The sequence below is a fragment of the Arachis hypogaea genome, chromosome 20 (assembly GCF_003086295.3).
Source record: "Arachis hypogaea cultivar Tifrunner chromosome 20, arahy.Tifrunner.gnm2.J5K5, whole genome shotgun sequence".
Classification (NCBI taxonomy): domain Eukaryota; kingdom Viridiplantae; phylum Streptophyta; class Magnoliopsida; order Fabales; family Fabaceae; genus Arachis; species Arachis hypogaea.
Window position 1 is genome coordinate 123192214 of NC_092055.1, and position 22565 is coordinate 123214778.

Genomic DNA, 22565 nt, shown 5'->3' on the forward strand with positions numbered 1-22565 from the left:
TGTTAAAATCTTGTGATTTTGGTTGTTTAGGGATACTCTAACATAGATTCTAAGTGGGCTCTATCTCTATTTCATATGGGATGAGGTAAGAAGTACTCAAACCCTTGTGATATATCAATTTTATGAATCCTAGGTTAATGTATATATGTGAAACTGGTTATGTTAGAGTATTGGGTGATTTTGGTGCACAATTGGGAGGTTGGTGTTACTTGTGGAGCTTTAGTGAGGCTTGGAGCTAAGGTTGGTGGAGACTTCCAAAGAAGAGGCTCAATTGGTTTGGCTACAAGAGGTACGGTTTAAGTTTCATTTAAGTACCGTATGGTGTAATGAGAATTCCTAGGCTAGATGCCCCTAGGATTAAGTTTGGATTTTGTGAATAGTTGGTACTAATATGCATAGTTGATATGTAATGTAAAATTGATGATTGGGTTGAGAATTGTATGATTTTGTATGTTTGGTTGTTGAGAATTTGATGAATTAGATAATGAGTATTAGTTTGTGGAATATACATTTAAATTGTGAATTTGGGCCAGACGCCGTGAATTTTGGGCCGGAGGCTGGAAAGAGGTAAGGAAGGTAAGTTGATATGTGTATTGTGTGATGATGTAAGAGATTGGATGGATTTTAAATATCAAATGTGTGAATAATTGGTTTAGTTATTGAATAATAAGGTTTGAGAAATTGAAGTGTGGAATTTGATAGTTTTGGGTGAAATTGTGTAGATGAGGTAGGTTTGGTTTGGTTGAGTGTAATTATGTGAATGTGGTTGGGTTGTGGTTATTTGGATGAATGAAAATGAACTTGGCTTGTGAACATTGGAAAAATTGGTGATTTCTATTTTTGGGTAAAAACTGATTTTTAACCAACTTCGGCGGTCCGTAACTCGGCCCTCGAAGTTTGGAATTCTTCAAAAGTGGATTTTTATGAAACTTTATTCAACCATCTTTCCAATGGTTCAGAAATGGTTGAAAAAAAGAATTTTTTTTAGAAGAGGTTATGTGGGTTGGAAGTTTGGAGTTTGAAAATGTAATTCTGCAGCTTTTTAACTTAGTAAAATTTTTGGCAGATCGTACTCCCACGCGTACGCGTGGCTGACGCACACGCGTCACTTTCAAATTTTCACTCTCCCACGCGTGCGCCTGGCCGACACGTACGCGTCGATGTACTGATTCAAGTGCCCAGCCAAAGTTCCTGAGAGTTGTGCGGGTGTTGTGCCGGTTTTGTGCGAGGAGCACAAAACGCACCCACGCGTACGCGTGGCTGACGCGCATGCGTCACTTTACTTTTCTCCCATCCACGCGTACGCTTGGATGATGCGCACGCATCACTATAACTTTCTTGCTTTCCACGCGTGCGCATGGGCGACGCGCACGCGTGACCCCGTTTTCACCCCAAAGCTAATTTTAAGTTTTCAAAGCCGAAATCTCCATTCTCACCCTTTATATCCTAAATACTTATAGTATGCCTAGCAATGGGAAGAGGCTAGGAGATGTGGTAACTTGTGGACGAAGTAAGGGGAGAATTAATGATGAGTTATGATTAATGATGACTGTATGAATTGCTGAGGGTGATGATGGGAGTGCGGCGTATGCCGTGAGCCAAATGGCTGTATTTGATAATGATTATTGGTTGGTTATGGGTTATGTATGAGCCGAATGGCTATGTTAAATATTGATTTATGGCTGGAAATAAAAATATGGCTTTGAATGATTGCTCTATCTTGAGCTCTCTTTCTCGTAAGTGCGACACCAGAGAGATGAAGGAAGGTGAAGATCCCCTTCCTTGTTCCTCCTAGTATTGTAAAATTACCCCCAGCGAGATGGTGGGAGGTTAGGATCCCCTCCTTGGTTCTTCCTGGACATATGAGAACGTACCTCCTGGATAAATGCAAGGGTTGTGATTGCGCACCACTTGCTCCAGGTTGGTTAGTATAGAGGCTCCCCGGGTGGACACAAGAGTTGTGGTTTCACTCCACTTGCCTCGGGTTATGCTGAGTGATGTATAAAATGTGAAATCATGTGATGTATAAATGACGATATGGTCATGATGAATGATTATGGAATGTTATGAATGAATGTGAAATGATTATCTGAGATACGAGTTTTCCTGGATGAAAGCAGTGACTAGCCACCACGTGCTCCAGGTTGAGACTCGATACTCTGATGACCCTATGTCGTAAGTGCGGCCGGACACTGTGAAAGTTCTGGATGAGCTCGTCCCCGTGGATAAACACCAGTGTGGGTGTTGTATGATTATGATTATGATCATGTTTATGATTGAGAATTACTCGAGTTGGGGATGCACGATAAAGGGGCAGTCCAATAGTTAGCTACCAGGACTTGTCGGGTTGGCTTTATAACCGACAGATGAGACTCAACAGCCATAGGGCAGGCATACATCATTTGCATATGTTTGAATTGTTTGGGTTTGCCTACTTGTTTTGGATTGCTATATCATATATGCTATGTTACCTGATTATGTGCTACTTGTTCTACTTGTACTTTAATTGTGTATTACTTGCCTGTATTGCGTGTGTTTGTACAACTGAGAGGTCCCTCATGCTGGTGTCGGTAGACGCTAAGGGCTATTCTTGATGAGATGAATTGGTGATGTGATTGAATAATGATGATGATTATTGAATGAGATAATTTGAGCTCCCTGGGTAGATGCAGTGCAGTGATTTCACTTACTCCAGGTGAGGGTATGAAGTAATCATATGATATTACTGAGACAGAATAACTGGGGATGGTTTTGTTTATAATTCTGGTCCTGGTTTGTTGGAGATTTAGAAAGTCGGGAAGCATGAGAAATATGAATTAGATTTAGCATTCTCTTATGACAGTTGCCTATTCATGGATTAGCGAGAACCTAGGATGGATATTTGGTGAAAAGAAGTTTAGGATTCTTAGTGAGTTTTTATTCCAGTGCATTGTATTTATTTGGCACTTTTATCGTACTGGAAACCCATGGGTTGGGGGTTCTCATTCTGTATATATCTCTTGTTTTTCTGATACAGGTCCAGGTGCTCAGAAGTAAGCTGTGGTTCATCTGAGACATGGCGAAGATCTTTATATTCTCCACTTTATATTTTGATTAGAATCTCTCCATCTTTATTTTGAAAAGCTTATATTATGTATTGAACTCTTTCGACCTTGCCTATAGAGGCTCTTATGTTTCTTTGGGAGAGATTATGAGATACTGTTGTCAACTACTGTTATACTGTACCCTAGCCGACCTAAACTTTGCGGGTCGCGACTAGTGGCTATCTACTCATGTTATGTATATATATATGTTATCCTTCTCTTATTCTCCTTTATGCATTTATCTGTATATCGCTTTTGACGTCACGCCTTATCTTTTAGTTGTCGATGCATGAGTGATACGACTTCGCGATTTTATTTTTACTCTTTTCAGGCTTCTCGATTAATACTCCTTTCAATTATACTTATAAATTATGTATTAAAAATCCACCTGAGAGTCGTACCACCGTAATATCATTTACTTATGACTCGAGCATAAGGATTTGAATATTAGGGTGTTACATATGTCACAAATCAGAGGAGGAATCATCATCTATATTCATCTCTTTTTTGCACAACTTTGCTTGCAACCGGTAGAGAGTAATGAGACTATTGTCTTCTTTAGCAACAATGAGAGCTCCTTTGATAATCTTGCATTTTTCACTACTAAAAGAAGTGCAATAACCCTCTTGATCTAATGCCTTCAATAAAATCAAACTGAACCATATATCTAGTGCATGCCTAACATTTTTTAACTAAAATTTGCATCCCATGTTGGTTTTAAGCCACACATCACCCCATGCCAATGATGTCTCATACTCTTTTATCTTTCAATTTGATCTTGCCAAAATTTTCAATAATATAAGAAGCGAAAAATTCACGCCTCAGAATGACGTGACATGAAGCACCAGAATTCATAATCCAAGTGGAATCATCATAAACAAAATTAACGTAATTTTCATATGTGATAAGAACATCTTCATAAATAATAGCAGCAGCTTTTTTTTATCACTATCTTTACCATTGTCTTCGTTTCTTTTTTTTATTATTATTCTTTTTTCAAAAACCTACAATACCTCTTGATATGCCCTGACTTGCCACAATGATGACAAACAAACTCATTTTTAGCTTGTACTTTTCTCTTGATTTGCTTCAACTCTCTGACCTGTCAGAACTGTGAAGTTTTCTACTTTGACATCTTCCCCGTGACTCTAAAACAAGTGCTTCTAATTGGGAGGAGGTATTGATCAAACCTCGCTCCTTTCTTCTGTCTTCTTCATTCAACATGCTCTCTTTAACAATTGTTAACATCAACTTCCTTTTTGGAGTTGAATTAGTCAATGTCACAACCAGAACTTCCAACTTTCAAGCAAAGAACTTAACAACAAAGCTTGCAACTCATCATTTAAAGTGATGTCGCTATTTGTCAGTTGGTTCATAGTCTCCTGAAATATACTCAAGTGCTCAACATTGATTTACCTTCAATATATTTCATATTTACTAGCTTCGGAATCAAAAATGCTTTGTTTTGCACATTCTTCCTCTCATACAACTCCTTTAATTTCTTCTACCTCTTCTTGGCATTAGTTTCGGTATCAACATGTGAATACACAATAAGATCAAGCTATTGTCTAATGAAAGCAACTGCCTTCCGATTCAAGTTCTTCCATTCAACATCGAATTTGGTACCTTTGGATTTATCCCCCTCCATAGGATCATACAAGTCCTTGGTATACAACATATCTTCCATGAGAGTATTTCAAATCGAGTAATTTTTAGAATTCAATTTGACCATATTTAGCCCCTAAATATATTCTTCCATTTAATCAGCACAAAAATAAACAACCAAAGTTTTGGATACCAATTTGTTGGAAAAAGCTGAGATTCAGATAAGAACCTGTCTTATAGTGGAAGCACCAAAATATTTTTTTCACACCCTATGCAATTAAATAGGCAACTCCAAAGATACTCCAAGCAGTAAATATAATAGTAGATATTAAATAATAAAACACCAGAATTGTTATCGTGGGATAACACCCAAAAGAGGGACAAAAAACTCATGGGATCTAGTCCAATAAATCTTCCACTATTAAAATAATGGTACACAATCAGTCTTCATAGTAGCACTAAAGCATCTCAACAATCAACAAAATACCTTATCAAAATTGATAGAATCAACATAAACCTTTTACAAAGTGGGTATCTCAAATTAAAGAAAGAAAAAGACAATACAACTAGTAAATTATATCCTAATGTTCATTTTTACACTATAAATGACATAATAAAAATTTTATAAAAAATAGAGCTCATTTATCAATTCAACAGGAGCACATTAGAACTGCCTTTTTTTTTTCTTTTTCTTCTTCTCTTCGTCGATCTCTTCTCCTCTCCTCGCTCTCTGTATTTCTTTTCTTTCCCTTTGTTGAAGGGAAGACACACTCTCTCTCTCTCTTTTTTTTTTTTCCTTTACCGTGGCTTTTAGTCACTTTTCTCTTTCTTTTTGTTTTTGGAATTGTGAGCCCACTTAAGTTTGGAAACCACCAACAAATAGCAATAAATATTCAGTTAATTAGTTAATGCAAAGAACTTCAAGAACCATGTGTCTTAAAAAACAATTGTAAAGTAGTTAAAGTCAGATAATTAGTTAAACTGGAAGTAGTTATAAATAGGCATTTTGTAATAGTAAGATATGTAAATTTTCCAATTCTATTCAATGTATATTCAACAAATCAGTTTAACTTTAGCTTACATCAATTCTTCTCTCATCCCTGTTCTTGCATGAACTTCAACTATCCAAGATTTTGTTCACATCAGATTCATCACAAGCCTCGTATCATTATTTTGATTTAACTATTCATGAAGCTAGAATCTTTACAGAGGCCATGTTCAGTTGTTCACCAAAATTCACATATTGATTGATGTTACTCATTACATATTTTTTTATGACCTAAACCCATTTACTTCCAATAATTGTTGCATTCTGTGGTGGTTTAACTACTGTCCATGTATTGCACTTCATTAGAGCCTTGTATTCATTGTCGATGGCCTCTTTCTAGTGAGAACATGTAAATGCTTGTGTTAGTAACACTTAAAAAAGCGTTTTTCCAGAGTATCATGGGCAACAAAGTTGTTGCTAAAAGAGAGTGTTAATGCTTTCTCTCAACACTTTTTTGTTGGTGATGAGTATATGGATATGATTTTCTATGAAAGATGCCTTCAGCTACAAGGAATGAAGTGAAAGTTTTGGATAAAAACTCAAATCCCTTGTCAGTTTAAATGGACTATAATTTAAAATCTGTTTGCTTTCCATGAACAATTTGTAATTCTAAAATGCATGAAGAACTTGATGTTGGTGAAAACTGACTGGGAAAGTATAAATATATATTTTAGGTTGGTGAAAATTTGCTGGGGAAGGAGGAGCCCAAAAGGTATATGAAAGTGTAGTATTGTGTTCATTGAATTACTAGGTTAAAAAGAATGATCAAAACCACAAAGTTGACATATGGTTTTATTATTTTTATAACCAAAATAGCCACCACCTCTTGTGTTTCTATCACCACCTCCACATTCAAGATTTTTAGTAAGATTAAGCAAGATGAGCAACTGGCATGCCTGTATCAAGTTTTTAAATCTACTCAACATATGATTAGGGGCAATAAAAAATTTTCAGCCTCAATGACCTTAATAGAACCCATCTTAGATATTACAAGAAAGCATTGTGGTTAATTTTTTTTCTTTTTTTTTGAGTTAATTTTGTTGTCATAATTTTTTATTATTTATTATATTTTTTTTGAATTAATTTGCTTGAAACTATTTCTAATTATTATGTTGAGAATGGAATAATCATAAAGTGATCAATTATATATTAAATATTTTGATAATTTGTTTTATATTTAATTAAACATGTTAAATCTCGATTAAATTTTGGTTAGATCATTAAATTATTGAATTAATTACTTTATCGGTTTTTTTGACGGGTTTGGTTCTCGCAAAGAAAAGTATAATTTAAAAAAATATATAATTAAAAAGGATATCTAATTGAAAGTCTTAATCTAATATAATCATATATGGATTCAGTTACAAATGTTTAGGTTATAAGAATCTAATTGAAAATTTAATAAAATTATAAGAACTAATAGAGTAATTAATGATAAACTATATAATTGGGATATGAAGGGTTGAGAATATAATTTTTTTTCCTTCTAAAATATTCTTTTTCATATATAATTCATAAAAAGCATGTTTTTTTCTCTTTCGAAACTCGAATAAAAAACCTCTTAATTAGAAAATAATCTCTTTACCATCTTGATTAATTTCTCATTTACTATTATTATATGTATTTAAGTAATGAAAAAATGAATTAATAGTCACATTAATACCTATTAATTCTTGTTTAAGTGCCATTAAATTAACAAAAATATCTTTTTTATTTTTCAATGTGTTTAACAAATTTTTAGTAGTAAAAGTAAAAGTATTAAAAAAATAATTTTTGAAAAGCTACAAATTACATCCTTTTTAAAAATATATTTTTTTCTTAAAAAATATGTTTTTCACATAATAAATAAAAAAAGTACTTTTATATTTTTGTACTTAAACATAATTAATAGATAAAAAGATCTTTTTGCATGAGATATCTAAATATAAAATTATTTTTACTTTTTTAAAAAATTTTTTAAAAAAATAACAAAAAAAAAATCTTCTATTAAAAGTTCATCCAAACAAATCTTTAATATATCAATATTAACAATAAATAAATAAAAATTTATTTAATATTTAATATTTTCATGTTATTTAATATTTTCACGTTTTTTTTTCCGACACATTTTGATACGTTTATAAAAAAATTTATTGTTCTCATGTGTTATATATTTGCCTCCACGACCTAATATTTTTGAATCCGTGACTAATTAACATGTGTTTTATATGTTAAGTTACTCTTTATTTTATGTAATTATTTCTCTTGATTTTTTATTTGTTTTTTTTTCTTCTGTTTATCAATTTGTAAAATTTTAATCTAGAAAATCCTAAAATTTCAACCACTCAACTTATAAAAAGTCCAAAATATTTATCATCAAACACAATTCTACTCCCCAAAATTAACATCAATAATCCAACCCAATATGGTCAACAGCCCAGAGAGGAAGGCCAACTCAATTTATATTATTATCAAGGGTGTTCATCCTTAGCTAGCATTCTTAGGTTTATCAATTCTTTAATTGTGACACTTTAATTTGTTCTATCTCTTCTGTTTGTACTAGAATCATGATTAATCACTTTGGATACCAGTCTTTGGCCCTCGTCTATATCTCCAAGTATACAAATTGGATTTCAGTGATTCTTGACTGTAACTCTTTTATTTATTTATTTATTTATTATTTTGTTCAAGGATTGTAACTTGTGTTTTAGAACGTGAGCTTTTTTTTTTTTTTTTTTGAAACAAAGAAAGCTCAACACATAGAAGTGGAGCAGAATCGTACAACTAAATACAAACACAGCAGAACATAAAAACCAAAACACAACAGAAGATAAAAAGACTCAAATTCGGTCATCTCCGGCAAAGCCATCAACAACCAAGAGGAACAGTACCCGACCACTCCTTGTAGCTCAAAAACGTCTTTCGTTGCACGTCCTCAGCCCCTGCTTCCCTGTTATTGAAAGTTCTATCATTCCGTTCCCTCCAGATATTCCAAATCACTGTAAAAAATGCAATCAACAACATCCGCTGCTCCACCTTCCTGTTAAACATACCAATCCAACTCTCAAACAGTTCTTTCATGGTTCCTGGGACCGCCCACTGCCTATCAAAATGTCTTAACCAAGCGCACCACACCTTCCACGTAAACTCACATACAAGAAATAAATGATGAACAATTTCCATCTCCTTTTTACACAGGGCGCAAATATTATCATTTGGAGGAATCACGCCTAATCTGCTCAATCTTTCTTTGGTATTCACCCTACCAACCAGAACAAACCAGCCAAAAAGCTCAATTCTCGGTGGTACAAGTCCTCCCCAAATTGATTGAGTGAAACTGTAGCTCGTAAACTCCGCCAATAGAGTCTCCGATTGCAACACCTGCATGAAAGAGTTAGTAGAAAAAATTCCTTTATTATCAAACTTCCACACAATATTATCCTCTCTACCAACTGATAGCTTCACTGGTCTTAACCTCTCATGAAGTTGATGAGCCAATTCCAACTCCCATTGGAACAACTCCCTCCTCCACTGAAGATTCCAAACCCACTCTAACCCATCTCAGAACCCACAGTCCCCGATCACAGATCCTTGTTGGTTTGAAATAGAGAAGAGTCTTGGAAAACTTCCTTTCAGAGGACCACCTTGCACCCAATTATCTTCCCAAAACCGAGTCCGTCTTCCATCCCCTACTTCCATCGCTAGGCCACTAATAAGCTTTTCTTTCACCTGTTGTTCTGCTATATTCAACTGACAGATATCTTTCCATGGGCCCCCTTCACCGGTAGAATCTGACTAGATAGCAACGCACTAGGGTCCAGATTATTACACGAACAAACAACCTTCTTCCACAAAGGGCATTCCTCCTTTGAGAACCGCCACCACCATTTGAACAAAAGCGCTGCGTTCCTGACCACTGCATCACCAACTCCCAAGCCTCCAGCCTTTTTTGGAGCCTGAACCACTTCCCACTTCACCAGCGGCATACCATAAGCACCATCCTCCGTACACCACATAAAACTTCTCTGGAGTGCAATCAACTTGTTAGCTACCGCCTTCGGCATCTTGTAAAGGCTAAGGTAATAAATCGGTAAGCTATTCAAAACCGATTTGATGAGAATTAGCTTTCCTGCTTTGTTTAAGACCTTTGCTTTCCACAAGCTGAGCTTCGAATGAGCTTTTTTTCGTTGTAAAATCGTCGAATTCGCTTGTAACTTGATACTGGGTACCTCGTGTGAATTCTACTTTCTTTTTTTCCGGTGAATGGATTATGGAGTTTGGGTCATTTTTCAGTTTGCAAACGTGAATTTGCATAAAATTGATTTTGATGAAAAGTAAGTTTGGGTTAATGTAAGACCCAGAATCTTTGAAAAGTCTTATTATGATCAAGTCTCAAATCATATAGTTATTTATAGCCTTAATTTCGGAAATCATTTTATTAAAGATAATTAAGGCAAGTTGTGATTTATTGAATTTGAGACAAGTTATGATTTATTATCCAATTTTACAACTATTGGATTATTTTCTATATTCAAATTATAAAGTTGGTAGTTGCGAAATAATAAGGATTTCTATATGATTTGGATTAAATAAGTAATATTTTAAATATTAATACTGCTATTTTGGAAAATGAAGAAATTGAGTATATTATTTCTAATTATTTGGTTGGGACATTTTATTGAAAATAATTTATGAAATTGATGAGCAAATAGTATTTTTATACATTATTATTAATGGATTAGAATTTATTTCTAATTACTATAATATCCCTATTTTTATTTGAAATTACCAAAATGCCCCTAACCCTAATTTTGAAAGAGAAACCCTAACCCTAAAAACCCTACCCGGTTCCCCTGACCCGGTACACCTAGAGTACCTAATGCAGCAGCAGCAGCTGCAAGCTGCTTGAAAGAAAGAAAGAAACAGGAGTAGGGAACGAATTGAGAGGGAAGGAAGAAGGAAGGTTCGCCGGCGTGGAGAGGGAAGGGAGCTCACAGTGCCGCCGTCGCCCTCACCGCGTCGCGCCGCCGCGGCAGTCCACGCGTCCTTGTCACCGTCGCGAGCCTCCTTGCCGTCGCCACCATGAAGCCGCCGATCTAGTCCGAGTAAGAGAGGATCCGAGAGGGGAGGAGGCCAACGCAGCCGCCGAGCCCGTCACTGTGCCGATTCGTCGCGCGAGGAGCTCGTGCCGTCGCCGATCATCCTTGCGCAGCATCAGAGGCAGAACCGCGACCTGAAGAGAGCGCGAGCCATAACAACCGATGGAGAAGGAGGAGCGAGCGCGGAGAAGGTGAAGTCGCCGCTGTCGCCGGCACCTCCATCCCGCGTCACCGCCGAACGCGCCGTGACCTCTGCCGTCGCCAGTCTGGTTTGCTCTGCCGTCGTGCCGTTGAGGAGAAGGCCGTCCAGTCACACCGAACAGGAGAGACAGAGAGATCTGAGGCTGAGCTGGGGGTTCAACCACCATGCCCAGCCGTGCTTGCGTCGCCGGCACCGCCTCGGTTGGAATTGTCGCCGTCAGAAAAGGGTCCAGGCCGCCGCTAATGGAGCTAGCCGGAACTGTTCCAAGGTTTTGCCGCTTATTTAGATCCTGCTCTGTTTTGGTTAGTGGCGTTATCATTGTTCTGGCCGCCGGAAAACCTTGCTGCCGTCGCCGGAAAAGTATGCCGGTAAGGGTTTCAAACTTGGTTTTCATTTCTTGTGAGATTATGGGAGTCTTATTGTCGCGGCATGTTGGTTTCAGTCACCGTCGCCGGAGTTGGGTCGCCGCAGCCGCTGAAGGCGGCTACCGGGGCTACCGCCCAACCGGTTCAGAGTCCGTTGCTGTTCGGTTCAGCCGTTCTTTCTTAGTTTCAGTAAGTATTCCGGTTTCGAGAGCTCTGCGTTAGTGTTCTGTTCTGTGTAATAAAGTAATCGTAATGTTAATGGTTTTAGGAGCTAGAATCCGGTTTGCTTGTGCCGTTTGGGGCTGTTTCTGCTTTTGAGAGAGCGGGCAGAGCCGAGATTTTGATTTGCCGGTGATTTCGGGTCGAGATAAAAGGAGTTGGTTAACGAGTTGGGTTGTGGTTCCAATGTTGTGAGGTAGGGGCGCTTTCCGAAAACTATAGTTTATTATTGGAATTATTACATATGGGTACTGATGTGAGATATTGTGTATTTGGTGATTGTATCTGCCTTATGTATTATTTGATTGACTCGAATGACTATGGATGTTGGTTTGGCTGAATTGTTATGTGGCTTGTGAAATGTAATGTTTGAAGTTAATTCTTTAAAGATTTGAAATGAGTTTAATCCGTTGAAGATTGGTTTGAATCGAGTCAATTATTTTGATGATGTGAAAGATAGAATACTCTTGAAATTCAGCCTGGGTTGCTTTAATTGATTTGGTTTTGATAAATGATTTGTTACTGAACCGATTCTTTAAAGATTTGGAAATGAGTTAAATCGGTTGATATTGAGTTGATTTTTAAATGGTTTTCTTGAGATATGCCACTGAGGCAACTGTTGGATTTAGCTTGCTGTTGAATTGATTTCTGGTTTGAGCTGTTGAAAAGGAATGAGAAAACGGTTTAGTTGGGACCCGAACCGGGTGGCAAAAGTCCAAGTTTTAGGGGAGGTGCTGCCGAAATTTCTATAAAATCTAAATCTTGTTTGAAAGGTTATTTAAAAGATTTGGATTTGAGAAATTGTATTATTTGATTTATTAAGAGGATAATTATGCTTTCCAGCTTAATTTATTTGATGAACTTTATACGTTGAGTTCGGTTTATTTAGAACTGAACTATGTTTGCCGTTTGAATCACTGAAGGAAAGAATGATGCTATAATATTGATTTCAATATAAAAAGGAGTTTTTAGTGATTTTAAAGGAACCTAGATTTTTGATTGAGTAATCAAGTTTGAGGCATTTTAGAAGAGTTGGAAAAATGGGTTCCAAAAAGAAATCTGAAAGCGGTTTGATTCAATTGAACTGGTCCCGTTTCAAATGAGTTGATTTTTGGACCGGGTTGGAACTTGTGATTTTGTATGGTTCAGTTTCATAATAAATTCAGTTTTATTTACTTGAACCGAGAATCTATGATTTTAAGAGTTTTAATGACTTTTAAAGAATTGATGTAAGATGACCTTCCCTAAAGACTTGGGACTCTGGCAAGAAACTTTTGTTATAAAATCCCATTATTGGATGGGTGATTTTGAATGTTCCCAAAAAGAATCTTTAACTTTCCATGGTTTTGGAAGTTTTGGAAAGAGAATGCCGAGAGTGGCTTTATTTTAAAAAGGGAACTCACTTTGAGTAAATTTGGCTTATGAGCCTGAGATGATTTGAGAAATGAGATCTTTAAAGCCAAGGCTGAAAAGAGTTGAAACTCGATTTCAAAGTGAAATGAATTGAGGAAATGATTTATGGCTTAAATGCCGACTTTATGAATTTAATGATGTTGAATGGTGGAAGTGCTGTTTTGTTGTGAGCCGGAATGGCTGTGTATGTTTATACATATTGATTGGTTCTGGATTGAACCGTGAGCCGGAATGGCTGTGTATGATATGAATATTGGCTGGTTCTAGAATGAACCGTGAGCCGGATGGCTGAGATGGATGTTGATCCATGGATGAGATTGATTGCATGTTTATGCTGAATCATTGATAAATGTGAATGTTGCACTTCCACTATCTGAGATACGAGTTTCCCTGGGTAGTAGCAGTGGCTAGCCACCACGTGCTCCAGGTTGAGACTTGATACTCTGTTGACCCTATGTCGTAAGTGTGGCCGGGCACTGTGAAAGCCCCGGAGGAGCTCGCCCCCATAAATATTCACCAGTGATGGTGATGGATAAATATTCACCAGTGAGGGTGATGGATATGGATCATGATTATGATCAAGTTTATGATGAGTATAACTCGAGTTGGGGATGCACGACAGAGGGACAGTCCAATGGTTAGCTACCAGGACTTGTCGGGTTGGCTCTATAACCGACAGATGATATCATCAGCCACTAGGGACAGGCATGCATCATATGCATTTGTGTGACATTGGTTGGGTGTGCATATTATACTTGGTTTGCCTATGTGATTAATTGCTAACTGTTCTACTTGTAATAACTGTTTGTTTGTGCTTGAACTTCCTATCTGTGTTTGCATCTGGGACTCTGTTGGATTGTGGTGATTGGTTGTTGGTTGGATTGTTTGGGCCTAGGGCCGCGGTTGGAATGAAATGAACTGATGGTTGATTTCAGTTTTGTGTTTCTGGTTTGGAATGAAATATGAAAGGCTATTTTGTTTCAGCATAGATAAACCGTTTTGAAAGACTTTTGAGTTTTTGAGAATTGAACGGTTCCTCTTTTAGAAAGGATTCCCGACTTTACTTTTATTGGAAACTGTTGTTTTTGAAAAGAGGCAAAAGACGGTTATTAATCACTGATGCGGTTATCTTCAAGTATCCTATTACAGTAATTCCTAAAAACCCTCTACTGAGAACCCTTTCGAGGATGATGTTCTCACCCCCCTACATTTTTCCCCTTTCAGGATATGGCGCAGAAGTTACGAAGAGCTTATTTAATTGTTGCTGTGATGCTCTGTATTGTTTTAGTTATGGTTTATTGTACCCTCGCCTTTATCTTGATATAATCTGTAAGAGGGATAGGAATTGTATTGATTATTACTTGTAATATTATTTATATATATAATTATGTATATATATATATGGATGTACTCTTTATGAGTTTTGTAAGTTGTATGGTATTTATGGATGTATGTCATCGGATGAAAGTATTTTTGGGAGCAGTATTGCGGTTTAAAGTTTCAAACAGGCTCATATTTTAGTATTAAATAATATAAAAGTCGTCGTAATGTCCGAACTATCAGAGTCGCGCAGCCGGAAGTGTGAGCTTTGGTAGTTAGGGTGTTACATTATGGTATCAGAGCAGTTCTTCCTGTAGAGCCTGAGGAATGGACTGACTATGCTTCAGTTGCATACTCTGAGCGTTTGTCATGTATTAGGTCTTGTCGAATGACGAGAATTAGAGCTTTATGCACATGACGATCTATTGATTAATGCTGTTAGTCTTGCATTGCATAATTCCTGATATTAAGTTTGGCCGGCTTAATACTAGTGAATTATGTATATAAAAGCACTGATGGGTTATCATAGATGATATACAAGTTTCGAGTAAAGCGAATCGCGGGCTTTGGGGGAACGTTAGAAACTTTTTCTCGAGGCTATTCAGTTGTGTGTCTTGAATTCTGTTCGAGTCGACCTGTTCTTTTATATCCTAACTTGAAGTTCTTGTTTGGTACTCCTCTTGAAAAGTAATTTGATGTTTCCACTCTATTCCTCTATTCATATGCATTCTTGAATGATCTTAAGTGCATATGCTTGTTTAGAATCCTTGATGCATCTGTCTTCCTCTGTTTGAGTTCTTCTTGATTCAAGTATTCTTTGATATAGTCTTGAACTTGTCTTAATGTGCTGTGACTTTTAACTCCGGGTTCTGAGTCCATTCTTTGAGAAATTGTTGATTCAGTTTTTCTCTTACTTGACAGTGATCACAGCCAATTTTGAGATTTTATAAATTGCTGTTGATTAGATATATACTTTTCTATATATGAAACTTTGAGATTACTTATACAGTTTGACAACTATTTATTTCCAATACCCCGCCTGTACTTTTACTGGTTTATGGAACTGCATTTACCTTAAATTACAATTTGACCTTCTAGTAATTTTACTATAGTTCTACTGCACAACTTCATTTGATTATGTATTTGGGTATTTTTCAAAATTTTGGAAAGAAAGAATTTTTCACTTTTATCCCGGTTGAGTTTCGTTTGATAAACTTACTTAATTCATTTTGATTTGAGTTTGATTTAGCATACTACATAGTTTATGCCATTGTTGTTCTTTTGAAAATATTGGATTCATAGCTTTCTTCTTATGAACGGACTGGTTCCTTCTTAAGCTTTTCACCTCTATGAATGTCATACGTGATTCTGTTTTTAACTAATCTTTTACATCTTGTGAACATTACCATTGATCTTGGTTTGTCCCCTCTTGTGAATCTCATCCTTATGTGGGTCAGTTTGATTCGTTTCAAGATAGTGCATTGTTTATTCTCCTATTATCTCTACAAGAGTTTTTAGTTAAAGATTTATCATTGAAAAATTACAAATGATTGAGTTGTCTTTTCTATGACTTTTGTATTCTTTCGGATTAATTTAAAACTTGTTTGATATTTCATGTTTAGTGGATCTTGTTTGAACTACTCTAATTTAAGATCCTTTCTTGCAAGGCTTGACTCCTTTTTAGTACATCTTAGACTTCTTGAATGTTATTCCGAGATGGTGATTTCAAGAACGCTTTTGGAGTCTTGTTTTGAACCTTTTAAAGAAGTCTCGAATTCTCTTTGACGAAATATTAAATGGGATTTATTTTCTGTTGTTTGATTGAGATTAAAACCATTGTCCAATTTTGACGAAATTAATTTAAAGTTGCCATGCACCATTTTAAATGAAGTTTTGGAAAGCTTCCTTGTTTAGTGGAAACCGGTTTGTTTGTAACACACCACTTATTTCCTTACCAGATTGTGTGCAAATTTTTGCCTTGGAGTTTCTTTTCTAAAAGGAGTTTAATTTTCTCTTTCATCCTTGCTACGAATGTTATACACGCTTGTTTGAATATGAACTTTGAGAATTTTTGAACAAGCCTTTGATTCCTCTCCCGAGTTTTATGAACTGCTTCTGGTTAAGTTGTGCATCTAATTATCTTTCTAAAATATTTGAAGAAATATTTTAGCCTTTAGCCAAACCCGTGTGCACCTTGTTTTTAGAACTCGACAAAATCTATTTCAATATGAACTTGCATTAAAGCAAAGCCACGATTATACTTTTGTTACTCTCTTGAAGGATGTTGTTAATTAACCTTTCTTTTAGATTGCGAAGTGGTTTTTCTGCAAGTTTCTGTTCCTTTATGAACAATGTATTTGGAAGTACTTTTAATCTTGCTCTTGAGTTTTGTTAGCTTTGTCTTGGGTTTGATATTCCTTTTTGTAAATCTCCTACTTCTTCGACTCAACTTGAATTTGTTTCGAACTAAGGCGCTGGTTCTCTTCTTATTGATCCTATTGAATTTCCTTGATCCAAGGGTTATCTTTGAAGTTGTCAATTGAATTGTGTCTATCAGACTTCATTGCTTGAGCATCCTTGTTTATCTGGAATTGGATACTCTGTCTCGAATCTATGAGTATTGTCCTTGACATTTGCCTCTCCTTTCTAAAGTTTTGTATCCTTCTGAGTAGACTCGAGAATTATTTTGATATCACGTGCGACTTGTAGACGTAGTAACGCGATACGTTAGTTCTTTAAGACGTGATGTGTATACGAAAGTTGAAGCGGTAGGTGTGCAACGTATGAGTTGTGGGTGTTTTGTTCCTTGCGAACGGGTTTGCGGTTGTTAGGCTTATGATTGGCTATGAGGTTGTAAAGTGCTTGATGGAGTTGGAAAGTTGAAGCTTGGAGGTTGAGATGAGATTGATGTACGGATGTTAAGCACGTCATTTTAACCCCATCCTGTTTTATAGCCTTTGATGCTTTGCCCTACTATCACATGATTGACCCATGTTATCTTTTGCATTGAGCCTACCTTGTAACGTTTGCTTTGCAATCACACCCCTGCCTTTGTACCCTTATGCATATGACAATCAAAGCATTTGAAAATCGTATATATGTTTATATGATGAGATATTTTTGCTTCTTCCTTAAATGTGTTCAAGGGTGAACTGTTATGGAATTTCTTTCATTTTGTATCAATTTTCGAGGGCGAAAATTTTTATAAGGTGGGTAGAATGTAAGACCCAGAATCTTTGAAAAGTCTTATTATGATCAAGTCTCAAATCATATAGTTATTTATAGCCTTAATTTCGGAAATCATTTTATTAAAGATAATTAAGGCAAGTTGTGATTTATTGAATTTGAGACAAGTTATGATTTATTATCCAATTTTACAACTATTGGATTATTTTCTATATTCAAATTATAAAGTTGGTAGTTGCGAAATAATAAGGATTTCTATATGATTTGGATTAAATAAGTAATATTTTAAATATTAATACTGCTATTTTGGAAAATGAAGAAATTGAGTATATTATTTCTAATTATTTGGTTGGGACATTTTATTGAAAATAATTTATGAAATTGATGAGCAAATAGTATTTTTATACATTATTATTAATGGATTAGAATTTATTTCTAATTACTATAATATCCCTATTTTTATTTGAAATTACCAAAATGCCCCTAACCCTAATTTTGAAAGAGAAACCCTAACCCTAAAAACCCTACCCGGTTCCCCTGACCCGGTACACCTAGAGTACCTAATGCAGCAGTAGCAGCTGCAAGCTGCTTGAAAGAAAGAAAGAAACAGGAGTAGGGAACGAATTGAGAGGGAAGGAAGAAGGAAGGTTCGCCGGCGTGGAGAGGGAAGGGAGCTCACAGTGCCGCCGTCGCCCTCACCGCGTCGCGCCGCCGCGGCAGTCCACGCGTCCTTGTCACCGTCGCGAGCCTCCTTGCCGTCGCCACCATGAAGCCGCCGATCTAGTCCGAGTAAGAGAGGATCCGAGAGGGGAGGAGGCCAACGCAGCCGCCGAGCCCGTCACTGTGCCGATTCGTCGCGCGAGGAGCTCGTGCCGTCGCCGATCATCCTTGCGCAGCATCAGAGGCAGAACCGCGACCTGAAGAGAGCGCGAGCCATAACCACCGATGGAGAAGGAGGAGCGAGCGCGGAGAAGGTGAAGTCGCCGCTGTCGCCGGCACCTCCATCCCGCGTCACCGCCGAACGCACCGTGACCTCTGCCATCGCCAGTCTGGTTTGCTCTGCCGTCGTGCCGTTGAGGAGAAGGCCGTCCAGTCACACCGAACAGGAGAGACAAAGAGATCTGAGGCTGAGCTGGGGGTTCAACCACCATGCCCAGCCGTGCTTGCGTCGCCGGCGCCGCCTCGGTTGGAATTGTCGCCGTCAGAAAAGGGTCCAGGCCGCCGCTAATGGAGCTAGCCGGAACTGTTCCAAGGTTTTGCCGCTTATTTAGATCCTGCTCTGTTTTGGTTAGTGGCGTTATCATTGTTCTGGCCGCCGGAAAACCTTGCTGCCGTCGCCGGAAAAGTATGCCGGTAAGGGTTTCAAACTTGGTTTTCATTTCTTGTGAGATTATGGGAGTCTTATTGTCGCGGCATGTTGGTTTCAGTCACCGTCGCCGGAGTTGGGTCGCCGCAGCCGCTGAAGGCGGCTACCGGGGCTACCGCCCAACCGGTTCAGAGTCCGTTGCTGTTCGGTTCAGCCGTTCTTTCTTAGTTTCAGTAAGTATTCCGGTTTCGAGAGCTCTGCGTTAGTGTTCTGTTCTGTGTAATAAAGTAATCGTAATGTTAATGGTTTTAGGAGCTAGAATCCGGTTTGCTTGTGCCGTTTGGGGCTGTTTCTGCTTTTGAGAGAGCGGGCAGAGCCGAGATTTTGATTTGCCGGTGATTTCGGGTCGAGATAAAAGGAGTTGGTTAACGAGTTGGGTTGTGGTTCCAATGTTGTGAGGTAGGGGCGCTTTCCGAAAACTATAGTTTATTATTGGAATTATTACATATGGGTACTGATGTGAGATATTGTGTATTTGGTGATTGTATCTGCCTTATGTATTATTTGATTGACTCGAATGACTATGGATGTTGGTTTGGCTGAATTGTTATGTGGCTTGTGAAATGTAATGTTTGAAGTTAATTCTTTAAAGATTTGAAATGAGTTTAATCCGTTGAAGATTGGTTTGAATCGAGTCAATTATTTTGATGATGTGAAAGATAGAATACTCTTGAAATTCAGCCTGGGTTGCTTTAATTGATTTGGTTTTGATAAATGATTTGTTACTGAACCGATTCTTTAAAGATTTGGAAATGAGTTAAATCGGTTGATATTGAGTTGATTTTTAAATGGTTTTCTTGAGATATGCCACTGAGGCAACTGTTGGATTTAGCTTGCTGTTGAATTGATTTCTGGTTTGAGCTGTTGAAAAGGAATGAGAAAACGGTTTAGTTGGGACCCGAACCGGGTGGCAAAAGTCCAAGTTTTAGGGGAGGTGCTGCCGAAATTTCTATAAAATCTAAATCTTGTTTGAAAGGTTATTTAAAAGATTTGGATTTGAGAAATTGTATTATTTGATTTATTAAGAGGATAATTATGCTTTCCAGCTTAATTTATTTGATGAACTTTATACGTTGAGTTCGGTTTATTTAGAACTGAACTATGTTTGCCGTTTGAATCACTGAAGGAAAGAATGATGCTATAATATTGATTTCAATATAAAAAGGAGTTTTTAGTGATTTTAAAGGAACCTAGATTTTTGATTGAGTAATCAAGTTTGAGGCATTTTAGAAGAGTTGGAAAAATGGGTTCCAAAAAGAAATCTGAAAGCGGTTTGATTCAATTGAACTGGTCCCGTTTCAAATGAGTTGATTTTTGGACCGGGTTGGAACTTGTGATTTTGTATGGTTCAGTTTCATAATAAATTCAGTTTTATTTACTTGAACCGAGAATCTATGATTTTAAGAGTTTTAATGACTTTTAAAGAATTGATGTAAGATGACCTTCCCTAAAGACTTGGGACTCTGGCAAGAAACTTTTGTTATAAAATCCCATTATTGGATGGGTGATTTTGAATGTTCCCAAAAAGAATCTTTAACTTTCCATGGTTTTGGAAGTTTTGGAAAGAGAATGCCGAGAGTGGCTTTATTTTAAAAAGGGAACTCACTTTGAGTAAATTTGGCTTATGAGCCTGAGATGATTTGAGAAATGAGATCTTTAAAGCCAAGGCTGAAAAGAGTTGAAACTCGATTTCAAAGTGAAATGAATTGAGGAAATGATTTATGGCTTAAATGCCGACTTTATGAATTTAATGATATTGAATGGTGGAAGTGCTGTTTTGTTGTGAGCCGGAATGGCTGTGTATGTTTATACATATTGATTGGTTCTGGATTGAACCGTGAGCCGGAATGGCTGTGTATGATATGAATATTGGCTGGTTCTAGAATGAACCGTGAGCCGGATGGCTGAGATGGATGTTGATCCATGGATGAGATTGATTGCATGTTTATGCTGAATCATTGATAAATGTGAATGTTGCACTTCCACTATCTGAGATACGAGTTTCCCTGGGTAGTAGCAGTGGCTAGCCACCACGTGCTCCAGGTTGAGACTTGATACTCTGTTGACCCTATGTCGTAAGTGTGGCCGGGCACTGTGAAAGCCCCGGAGGAGCTCGCCCCCATAAATATTCACCAGTGATGGTGATGGATAAATATTCACCAGTGAGGGTGATGGATATGGATCATGATTATGATCAAGTTTATGATGAGTATAACTCGAGTTGGGGATGCACGACAGAGGGACAGTCCAATGGTTAGCTACCAGGACTTGTCGGGTTGGCTCTATAACCGACAGATGATATCATCAGCCACTAGGGACAGGCATGCATCATATGCATTTGTGTGACATTGGTTGGGTGTGCATATTATACTTGGTTTGCCTATGTGATTAATTGCTAACTGTTCTACTTGTAATAACTGTTTGTTTGTGCTTGAACTTCCTATCTGTGTTTGCATCTGGGACTCTGTTGGATTGTGGTGATTGGTTGTTGGTTGGATTGTTTGGGCCTAGGGCCGCGGTTGGAATGAAATGAACTGATGGTTGATTTCAGTTTTGTGTTTCTGGTTTGGAATGAAATATGAAAGGCTATTTTGTTTCAGCATAGATAAACCGTTTTGAAAGACTTTTGAGTTTTTGAGAATTGAACGGTTCCTCTTTTAGAAAGGATTCCCGACTTTACTTTTATTGGAAACTGTTGTTTTTGAAAAGAGGCAAAAGACGGTTATTAATCACTGATGCGGTTATCTTCAAGTATCCTATTACAGTAATTCCTAAAAACCCTCTACTGAGAACCCTTTCGAGGATGATGTTCTCACCCCCCTACATTTTTCCCCTTTCAGGATATGGCGCAGAAGTTACGAAGAGCTTATTTAATTGTTGCTGTGATGCTCTGTATTGTTTTAGTTATGGTTTATTGTACCCTCGCCTTTATCTTGATATAATCTGTAAGAGGGATAGGAATTGTATTGATTATTACTTGTAATATTATTTATATATATAATTATGTATATATATATATATGGATGTACTCTTTATGAGTTTTGTAAGTTGTATGGTATTTATGGATGTATGTCATCGGATGAAAGTATTTTTGGGAGCAGTATTGCGGTTTAAAGTTTCAAACAGGCTCATATTTTAGTATTAAATAATATAAAAGTCGTCGTAATGTCCGAACTATCAGAGTCGCGCAGCCGGAAGTGTGAGCTTTGGTAGTTAGGGTGTTACAGTTAACATGTTTGGTAATATTTGTATCAAAATTGATTATAGCAAAATAAATGTTGTTTGAATTATACTACTCAAAATCACTTTTAGATGAAAAATTACTAAAAGAGACATCAATTTAAATTATTTTTTATATACATGTAAAAACAGAACCTAACAAAAATAATATAAAAAATATTTATTATATAAATAAATAAATACAATAAAAAATATAAAAGAGAGTACTATAAATTTTATAATGTTAAACAAAAAAAATATTCTATAATTTTTATAATATTACCCGTACTTTTTAATTTAGTATTATTTTGGACTATAAATTTTCATTATTTATGGCTGTATTGTTGCTTATAATTAATTTTTTATTTATTTTGTCCTTTTTTATAGGATCATAGTTTATATTATATATAATTTTGATAATAAACGTAGTATATAATAATTACAATTACAAATTTTACAAA

General features: G+C 36.8%; 1 protein-coding gene and 2 long non-coding RNA genes across 3 annotated transcripts; 2 read left to right on the plus strand and 1 right to left on the minus strand.

Moving 5' to 3' along the window:
* Positions 1 to 8583: 8583 nt before the first annotated feature.
* On the minus strand, positions 8584 to 9779 carry LOC140183199 (uncharacterized). The gene is made up of 2 exons (XM_072231223.1): positions 9471 to 9779; positions 8584 to 9096 (listed from the first exon to the last, which is right to left on the minus strand). The coding sequence occupies exons 1-2, from the start codon at positions 9777 to 9779 to the stop codon at positions 8584 to 8586; spliced, it is 822 nt and encodes a 273-aa protein (XP_072087324.1).
* Positions 9780 to 10584: 805 nt separating this feature from the next.
* Positions 10585 to 14483, plus strand: LOC140182821 (uncharacterized). Its single transcript, XR_011878966.1, has 4 exons — positions 10585 to 11384; positions 11459 to 11570; positions 11650 to 11796; positions 14238 to 14483. It is a non-coding gene; the product is annotated as an uncharacterized lncRNA (long non-coding RNA).
* Positions 14484 to 18071: 3588 nt separating this feature from the next.
* LOC140182804 (uncharacterized) lies at positions 18072 to 21985 on the plus strand. The gene is made up of 4 exons (XR_011878945.1): positions 18072 to 18872; positions 18947 to 19058; positions 19138 to 19284; positions 21726 to 21985. It is a non-coding gene; the product is annotated as an uncharacterized lncRNA (long non-coding RNA).
* The last annotated feature ends 580 nt before the right edge of the window (positions 21986 to 22565 follow it).